Raw genomic sequence first — 10909 nt, forward strand, 5'->3', positions numbered from 1 at the left:
AGTACCCGGGGTACATGTAAGTAGTACCCGAGCCGACAATGACCAATCGAGCACTATTAACAGTGTGTTGGTGATCATTCATGTATACGATTTATAGAATGCTTTATATCAAAATCATGACAAGTTTATTGTTAAGTGTGTTCTTATAAAAATGATGACTGCCATTCAGTCTGAACAGATCGAGAAGAAAGATATCAACAAATCAGGGTTGCTAGGCCCACAGGAGTTTGAAATTCTATCCATAAAACTAATAATAACTAATATTACAAAAATATACCCCTATATGGTAGTCTATATACTATAAAGGGGTATATTTTTTGTTATTTAGCCATTAGATAAACTTTATGGATAAGGCTTTAGGTCAGTTACAAAAGAACTATCTGAAAATAATTATTTCGCCTGTATTTTGTTAAGACATTACTCCTATAAATATGAGGTCGATTTACATCGGTAGATTACGTCTAATTATTTGGACTATTAAGACATCAGTCTTAAAAGAAATTATCTCACTTGGGACGAAATTGTTTTTGTTCAGTATAAAAAGCACATTCAGCACAAGTGTCCGCATTAGTCTAATACATTATTAAATGAGACGTTGAAGTTGAACGCACCGAAGTGAAGTAGCGATATTGCGCACCGATGTCGTTAAGATACATTTAGTAAATAACTGCAGTAAAATTGAAAGTAAATTGTTATCGTAGTTATACATGAAATATTATGCATAGATTGGCATGTGTCTGTTGCAATTATAATTAAATAATGGAAAGAATCGTTCCTCAATATTACCTGTATCTGACGGTTCTCACGCATATGATTTTGTTTATTTATGTTCTATTGCGCATGCGCAGTGCTCTGTGTTTTCCGTTTATCTGACCCTTTTCATGGTCTGACGAGTTTCACGTCACACCGGCGCTAACCAAGTCCATAATTTAATGTTTAGCTATTTTATATTTATTTATTTTCACATTTTGTCATCGCTTAATATTGAAAGCCATTATTCGTATATGTAAATAGTTCTTCCTCCCATTTTAATGTTTCATTTCGTTTTTGTCTGGACGACTTCGTTCTTATGTATAATTGTGAATTTATTGCTAGTATTTTCTGTTTTGCAGAAATAATGCACATGATTTCTTACAAAAAAACTGTGCACTTTTGTGATTTCACAGCAGCATTGTACTCAAACAAGGACGTGTACTGAGTGTAGATATATCGATAATTCTTCAATTGAATCCATTTTATTTTCTTTGTAATTTTGTTTGTACTAGTTAAATAGACATTAGTGTCTTAAAATTGATACTTTGAAAGGCTTTGGATGAGGTAAGGGATCGAGGAATGTTAAAAACACCAGAGTGTTGATGTCATGTGTCTGAGACTGAAAATAGTTCATTCACTTTCTGTAAGTTTATACACGTGCATACATAATGATGTATATTTACGATTAGATATTTCGCTTTACGAGGAACATGAGGGGTAGTTGACAACGTAAACATCACGTTTTAGCACACACAGTACTGTATTCACTATTGTTTAATTATGACAATGATTTAATATTAGTGGTGTTTGTAAATGTGAATATAAATTATATACCTTACGCAAATTGTATTTGCGGATAATGGTTGGTAAGCTTAAACCCCTCAAAATCTGAATCGATGCTTATACCTAGAAAAATAAACAAACCATCTCATCCGCCGTTGACTATGCATAATTTTGTTAACGTCCATAAACATATCGGTGTATTTATGTCTAATGACTGACTTTGGCATGCACATAGTAAAAGAAAAAGCATGGAAACTATTCCATATAATGCGTCGATTAAAAAAAATCTTGAAAGAAAAACTCAATAAAAAATATACTTTTGTTGTATAAGACCAATTCTTGAATATTCAGACACTCTTTTTGATAAGTGTTCACAATATGAAAAAGATGGACTTGAAAAAAATCCACACTGAAGCCGCGCGAATAACATCTGGATGCACACGTTTAGTCTCATTCGAAGACCTTTTAAATGAGCTAGGGTGGTTGGAACACCATCAGCCAACGCAGACGCAAACACAAGTTAATATAAATGTATACAATGAATTCCACCAATGTCGCAAACTACAATCAATCTCTCTTGCCTCAAATGCTCTTTATGAAATTCATCATATTTACAAACAATTCAAGCTCGAACATCACTATATTGAATTTCTTTCTTACCATCTACTGTATCCGAATGAAATCGTCTTCCCGACGACATCAAAAATGCTTAATTCCTTCAAAAGATTAATTAACAGTGAACAACCGATCTCAAATCCTTTATTTTCATATGGCGAAAGACGCTCCCAAATGTTACATACGCGCTTAAGAACAAAGTGTAGCGCCTTAAATGATTATCTTTTCAGACGCAACATAATAACATCGCCTCTATGTCTCTGTGGACTTCACGAAACTACGGCACACTACTTCCTTGAATGCATTCAGTATAAACATATTCGTGGTGAACTAATAAACACAATATCAATTTATTCTGTCACATGCATTGAAACTATTTTATATGGAAAAGAAAAAGGCGACTACTTAACCAATACTAAAACAGCTGATGTAGTTCACAAATTTCTTATAAATAGTAAGCGATTTGATACGTAAATATGCTACAGAACCAGTCACACACTTCTTTTCTTTTTATGTTCGAACGAAAACAAGTCTTCACAAACGTCTTCTTTCTTCTCTTTCCAAAACATTTCTCTTAATTTCTTACCCTTTTCAAACATGTCAATCTATTAATTTTATTCAGCAAATATAACTCTATAATTGGAGCTTTTCTGTCTCAACATATTGTTCACTTTGTCACTTTGCTTAGATAGCCAATTATGTCCGAAAACTTGCAACTCTTTATATAGCAAGGGAGAAGAATAATATACGACTTTGTCTTTCGTTCTAATCCTATTCGAACATGCGAATATGGGTAATGTTGTATGATAATCTATGTATAAATAATGTCAACTTGTATTAAATAAACATATTCAAACTAATGTCATTTACATAATATAGCTCGTCGATCAATTCTGCTGGAAAGGGTCATGTTTGTTATTTGTTGGTTCTCTATGTTTAACACTTATAATTTGTTGGTCCTACATGATTGACACTCATAAGTGAACACTTTTAGGATAATTGTTCTCTATTATTACACTTATAAGCTTCCTTAAATCAAAAATGCATGGAAGAACATTATGTAAAAACAATAAGTCATCGCTTTTCGACGAACAATTGGGCAACCCAATACATTTGACGGAAAATAAATGTTTGTACATAAAATCTTTTCGCACAATGTAATTCAGTAGCAGATATGCGTTTTGATTCATACGCATCTATACTCCGTACCGTAGGGACTCGACTCCAAACTGATATAGAAACATATTATTTTTTAATTACTGTTTCTTTAAAAGTGAGTTTTTTCATGTTTCATATTCCGAAATTTACAATGTTCTAAAATTAAAATTTAGGTTTTTCATTATTTAAAACCCTGTATTGACCGCCATTCGATTGAGAAAGAAGTAGTTTGTATTTCACAGTGCACAGTGGCAGACAGAAAGACAGACAGACAGACAGACAGACAGACAGACAGACAGACAGACAGAAAGACAGACAGACAGACAGACAGACAGACAGACAGACAGACAGACAGACAGACAGACGGACGGACGGACGGACGGACGGACGGACGGACGGACGGACAGACAGACAGACAGACAGACAGACAGACAGACAGACAGACAGACAGACAGACAGACAGACAGACAGACAGACAGACAGACAGACAGACAGACAGACAGACAGACAGACAGACAGACAGACAGACAGACAGACAGACAGACAGACAGACAGAATAGCTTTTTAACGTCTCACTTTTGTACATAAAACACAGAAAAGCAGTTCAAAATCATTATATATATCTAAAAAAGCTACTAGAAACGATGGTTCTAAAAATTATAAAAGTGTTCAACGATTATATACATCATATACCTTTTCACATCTGTTAGAAATAAAAAAAGATTTTAAGCAAATTCGATTTAAAAGGATTAATTTTCTGAAAATAAATAAAAATTATAACTGTTTGAAATATAAAAAGATCCTGAAGGAAATTCGGTTTAAAATTATTAGTTTTCTTAAAATGATTAGTATTCTTAAAATAAAAAAATATATCATCAAATGATATAGTAAGATAAAATTTCAATTTGTACATTATAAACAGTTTTGTACTTATGAAGTACAAAGTATATTATTATTTGATACGCAATTGAATATGTGCACACATTAAATCGATTATATATACATGTGGTTGCGTCGCTTCATTAAAATGCCATGACAGGCTCTGGCATTGGGTTTTATGATGCGACAGCAAGAAGTTCATTTTCTATCTTGGGTTTAATGCGTTGAAATTTCGGTTTACCAAAAGAGCACTTTCTGTTAAATTGGCTCTTATATTTAGACAATAACACACGGCAGAGCTGGGCCGGACGTGTATTATTGGCCCGCTGCCGACATAACGGCCCGAGGGCCTTTGGCCCGATGGCCATTATGCGGCTAGGGCCGATTTTAGGCGTCCAGCCCAGCTCTGCCGTGTGTTATCGTTTATATCACATATCATACTATTTTGGTCCTTTACTAAAATTTAAACAGAACAAGCCTTCCGTACTTTTATTTTCATTCAATTAATTACGCAATTTATGACGTAACTCATGTGACGTAATTTCAATGACGAAACTACCTAGATTCTCTGAATTTTATGACAACAATTCGGACGTGGATGGTTTTTATGTAACAGTTAAAAAAAATTTAAGCATCGAACGATTCCAAAACGTGTTTCGGATTTTGTGTTTGTCATGCCATCGTCGGATACCCACGTTCGACCCATTCCGCTACTCTCCATTTATCGAGATAATGCTGGAGAGTAACGGAATGAATTAGTCGTGGGTATCCGACGATGTTGTCATGCATACTTGGGAGCTTCGATAGAAATAAAATTATTATAATCGTTTCGACATTCGATTTCGTAAATCGTGTTTACGGTGACAGTGTTAAGCATTCGATGCAATCGTTTAAAAAAGTGTGCTTTAGAATCAAAGTCGATAAACGGATGGAATAACAGAAAATGGAATTACAAATCTTTGTTATTGTATTATTATAAGAACCGGATTTAAGTTTTGTATTGACTGATGAGATTATTGTTTTGCTCCAGTTGTTTCGTCGTGCGCCCTGTCTAGTGAAGTAGTCAAAACACTGTACAAGATACAAGATACAAGAATCTTTAACGTCGGATGTGAATAACAATAAACATTAGCTCGTGAGCTATTTCCCGACAAAACTTTTGTATATAGATCTATATAACATGTGTATATTGAGCTGAAAGAAAGAAAGATTAAGCATATTATATAAGCATTTATACTACAAGGACATATTTAGAGCATATAAAACACAAAATTAAGTAAAAAAATGTTCATTAAAAGCATAATATTTTGTAAGTTACACACAGATCTATACGACAAAGGGAAATATACCTTAAGGTAGCGCACCTCTAATGATTTCCCGCGATTTCTTCGAAGGTTGAAGAGCTTACTATTAGGTGCCGTAGCCTAGTGGTTAAGGCGATAGACTAGAAATCTTTTGGGATATTCCCGCGCAGGTTCGAATCCTGCCGACGACGTATACTTTTTTGCGACGAGTTTTATTTATTTTCTAACGTAATTTGACTTAATATGGCATATAAGCTATATTTATTGTTAAATATGTTGCAATTTTTATGCACATTTTTCAATTATTAAAATTAAAACAACGTTATGGCGAAATTGGGTGATTTACTGTTGAAAATACGAACCATGCATGTTGCATTTTTATTTTTATTTCAAAAAGTAAACGGTAAATCTGACTATTTCTTGGTATTTTTGCTGTATATAGTGTTTCTATAAAAACTAAGTTTAAAATATGACTTAAATGATACTATTTTGAATTTTATGACACTTTGATTTTAACCGACCCAATTTTCACTTGGCTGAAATCACTTACATTTCATGGCGCTCTTCCATAGATAAAAATTTGTAAAAAATAAATGTCTGTAAAAGAATACTTATTTCATCTTGTTTAACTTTAAACACCTTTACAGCATCTGTACACACCAACTGCATGCCCATATTTGGAAATTTGAATGAATTATGGAACTTTTATATACCCCAGGGGTAAAAAATAAACTGGACAAAAGCCGAGCGTGGGGGTGGTTTTGAAAAAATCGGTATATTTTTTTAAAAAGCATGGAAAGCCTACCTACAAATTTGCATGTAGTTTAGTGAAATGATGCTGATTAAGAAAAAAATTAATTAGATTATATTTGGATATGTGCCCATTAGAGGTGCTTTACCTTAAAACTATATTGGAGCTGTTTTTACATAGCTCATAATTAAAACATATGTTATACACTTATATGTTGTACAAACAAAGCATTGCAGACCTATATTAAAATTTAAGATATTAAAACAAGTATAGCACACAATTCATGTTTAAAAGCCTATACAAGCAAATGCACACTAACTATATAGTACAACAAATAAATAGCACATGTATACACTTATATACATGTTTATAACATTTAAAAAATACACAAGAAGGGAGTATAAAAAAGCATATTTAATCACATGAAAAACATCTACATAACACATATATACACATATATACATGTTAATATATATATTTTTTTTAAACACACAAGAAACTCATATACACTATATACAAGGATAATAAACAAGGGGTTAACTGACAGATAAATAAATAATATAAGCAGGACAGCAAAAAACAAGCAAGCAAGCAAAAAATGTGAGAAGCAGGTTACTCACACATGGCGCATTTACATTTTGAACCTGTCCAGGTGCGGATCAGCCGTACAAAGTCTTTATATTTGTCGACTGTGCGAATATCCTCTGGGAGGCTGTTCCACACCTGTACAGCCTCAAAACGAAAGGAATTTTTGCCATACCGTGTTGTTCTTACTTGTGGTGTCTCAAGGATGTTTGAATATCTGAAATTATAGGTAGAGGATTTAACTTTAACCAAGGATTGAAGATATTCTGGGGAAAGATTGTGTATACATTTAAATGTTTCTGACGCAATGAGGCGTAACCTGTTTAAGTGAAGAGTAGTACTGTTAACCTTTTTTAGTAGTGTATCATAACTAGAATCATAGTCATTAAAAACAATTCTAAGGGCTCTGAACTGTATCTTTTCTAGTTTTTCTGTTACTACAAAAATGCCATATAAGGGGACAAAAATTAAAATTTGACCGGATAAAATATTTAAAGATTATTAACCTAGTGCTTACATTCAGGATTTTGCTTAGTCTTTGGAGAACATTTAATTGTTTGGCTGCCTTTTTGCATACATTCGTAACCTGTGGATCAAAGTTTAACTGGTAATCAAGTTCCACTCCTAAGAGTATTACTTTTTGTTCACATTTAATTTCATTTTGACCTATAGTAAATGATTTAACTCCTATTTTATCTTATTACCTACACATATTGCCTGGAATTTATCGGGGTTTGCTTGCATTCGGTTAATATATAACCAGTGTATCAGGGATTTACTTTATGATTCAATAGTTTCCTTAAAGGTATTTAAGTTTTTGTGACTGAAGGAAAGGGTATTGTCGTCTGCATAGTTATACAGGGTTGACTTATCTATAAGTCTGTTTATTAAGTCTGTTATCGTCCATCCTGTTTAAGCGAAACCATTGTCCAAGCACTGATTTCCACTGTCGGAAAGTGTGGTGGGGTCCATCCCATGTCTTCTGTCACTGCTGCGTTTGGTGTATGTATCCCTACACCTTGGAAGAAGCGACAGGCTTTGTGATGGACGGCATTTATACATTTGAATTCCTGTATACCCCATTTTGCAGCGCCGTAGCTTATTGTTGGCCACACCACTGTGTCGTATAGCTTAGTAAAGCCTTCATAGTCCATTTCACCTAGCGCTTTATACTTCGAGATCAGTAATCCTAGCGCTCAAGACGCTGACTGCTACGTGTTTTACGGTTTCAAAATGGTCCAATGTGGCTGAAAGAGAAAGCAAAATATAGCAACATCAATTTCCATCTCGTGCGCCATCTCTCAAATCTTTATAAATGTTGATTTATATATCTTATTCGGGAATATTTTATAGAAGAGCTTCTAAAGGAATCATCCTCTTAAACCACAAAATAGCGTGGCTAGATTGTAAAAATCTTATTAACACTCCAGTCTATTTCAAAAGTGAAGCGGCCAGCAAATCCGTTATCTATGTGTCCGTATGTTTGCAAATATATAAAACTAACTGTAACATTAAGAACATGAAACGGACAATGGAGCGTTTAGTTGTATTGTCAACGACATTCGGTTGATCTAATGCATACACCAAGCGGGTCTTGAAGTTGATGTAGCACGAAAAAGAACGAATGCTCACCATTCCTCTTCTTGATCGTCTATGAAGTAGCCCGTTCTTGTTCAGTAAATACACCAACAAAAGTACTACGGTTGTGACGGAAATTATACCCACAATCACTCCAGTGTAAGATGGTTTAACGTCATTGCACGCTGTATAAGAAAACACATAGCACATATGAAAATGACATAAACGCTAGTTTTCATAATTACATGTTGAACTTTATATTTGAATGGTTAAACGATCAAGAGAGAAACTCAGATCATGCGTCATTGTTTGATCAAAAGTCCACGATATCCGCGGCTGATATCGATGCAAAGGAAAAATAAATATATCAAAGCCTCATTATATGTAAGGAGTCTCAAAAATACTTATCTGCCAAATACATTATGGCTGTAATTACAATTTGTTTTGTTTCATGACATGATTGTTGTGTTGTTGAGCTGTTTTGTGAGTACGAAAACTCTTTATTTTGATATAAAATGCTCTAAGCTTAAACACCAGCTCTTTCAATACATGTCAATACTTACGATTACCGCATAATACCATGTTTTACAAACATTTACTTACGAACAACCACCAGACAAAAGCTCCCCGCATCAATCCGCGTCTGTGACTCTCCTATGGTCGGAAGAAGCACGCTAGACGCTATACACGTATAGACGTCAGCGTCTCTAACATTTACTGACAGTATTGTAAACGTCTTAGAGGTCCACTGTGCGCTAGAGTTCTCGCGTTTCCAAATAACAGATGTATTCGACGGATTGCCAAGGGTTAAAGGACAATCGAACTTAAACTGACTGCCTTCCTGAACCATTTGGTCATTCATGTTTTGAACCTTAGGCCCATCTGCAAATGACAAAGGAATGTGTTAGTAGGCAATACATATACGTTTAAACTATGTTTTAATACTAATGTCTTAATATATAAATCACACGTATATAAAAACATAATTGAACCATATTTCGTAAAAGAGGAAGTTTATTTCATATAGGCACATTCTATTCCTTGTTGCATTAATAAATGACTGAGATATTTATACTTAATATGGGACTGAACGTTTAACTGCTAGGGACGTTAAACATAATTATGACCACTTGACATTGGGATATGAAGCTAAGAAACAAATCTGCAGCATGTCCAATGCTGTATAGTTAACTATATTTCATGTAACCGTTTCTTCGATTTTATAAACGAAAAGTTATAAAGCATAGTCTCTGTTTGTAGATGTTTACGTTTCTTTTTTTAAGGCAGCAACACAATATATGTATTATATCGATTTAAAATGACGGCCATTCCTTACGCGTATTATTCGTGATAACAATTGGACACGTACACATGACATCCAGACTCACTCTCCTCTGTGATTCAACTTCGGTAAAGTTATTCATCGCCGTGCAATATATGACAATGCCGCTGTCATTCCTCCTTGGTATTATTTGCAATGAACTGATTGTTCCAGATATATTAGGGTGTATGGATATTTGAGAACCATCCGTGAATTCCATAGGAGGAATGCCGGACTTGTTCTCAGCTTTGAACCACCGGACAGTCGGGGCGGGGACTCCCGGCGATGTTTTGCCATCAAATTGGACATATGAGCCTTCTATTACGGATAGTATGCTAAGGTCTGGTGTAAACGTTACCCGGGTAACAAGCTCTGAAATCAGCATTTCCATTGCAAACATTAGTATGCATGGCATCACGAAAAACAAGTGTTCTGTCAAAAACTAATGGTCCGTCAAAACAAATCAGTTCATTAAGTGATCCTCTACTTAATATCTTTAAATTTATGTATATTTGTTTAACAAATGATGCATACGTATGTGAAGTCACGCATTAAGGTAGGACAGATTAATTTACTGTATTTAGTTTTCAACGAATCGAATATTTGTATGAACAACATATTTAAATTTAAGTATAAGTATATTACGAATATGTAATATAGAAATGAATGAATCCAAAAGTTCGTCCAATGCGAGTCTTGTTTTAAGTATGGACAATATGAAAGTATACATACGAGCTAGAACAATCTGTATTTTATTGCTGCTGTAGGTAACTCCTTTCAGATCTACTTCACATTTCCAAGATCCGACCGCGTCGTTTGCTTCTACTGACAAAATTGTGCAGACGTATTCAAGGTCATTGTGGCAGTCACAGTCCATTGTAGGACTTTGGAGATGGAAATTGCATTCTGTAATATTTCTGCTCATGGCCACTCGTTCGATATATATCCCTGTCTGGCTCGTCAACCAGTGAACAGAATTGCTGCTTTCGGACAGATGACATCGCATAACCAATGGGTCCCCCTCGCGAACAATTGCTGTATCCATAGATAATGTGACCCGTGCCGCTTTTTAAAAATATTTTTTATGATCGTGTGAATTTAGCAACAGTTATAAAAATAGTTAATGTGAAGGTGATCAACACATATATATGAAGTTACGTGTTTGAATCTTAGAGTCTCAGA

General features: G+C 34.4%; 1 protein-coding gene across 1 annotated transcript in view; it reads right to left on the reverse strand.

Moving 5' to 3' along the window:
- LOC127838111 (cell adhesion molecule 1-like) overlaps positions 1-10909 on the reverse strand; it is a 33746-nt gene that overhangs the window by 19294 nt on the left and 3543 nt on the right. Inside the window, exons 2-4 of the mRNA XM_052365681.1 lie at positions 10460-10792; positions 9776-10099; positions 9010-9288 (exon numbers count right to left, since the gene is read on the reverse strand). Of these exons, the coding sequence (XP_052221641.1) occupies positions 9010-9288; positions 9776-10099; positions 10460-10772 (916 nt within the window). The 5' untranslated portion in view covers positions 10773-10792. The remainder of the gene's footprint in view (positions 1-9009; positions 9289-9775; positions 10100-10459; positions 10793-10909) is intronic.

This window comes from Dreissena polymorpha, chromosome 7 (genome assembly GCF_020536995.1).
Source record: "Dreissena polymorpha isolate Duluth1 chromosome 7, UMN_Dpol_1.0, whole genome shotgun sequence".
Classification (NCBI taxonomy): Eukaryota; Metazoa; Mollusca; class Bivalvia; order Myida; family Dreissenidae; genus Dreissena; species Dreissena polymorpha.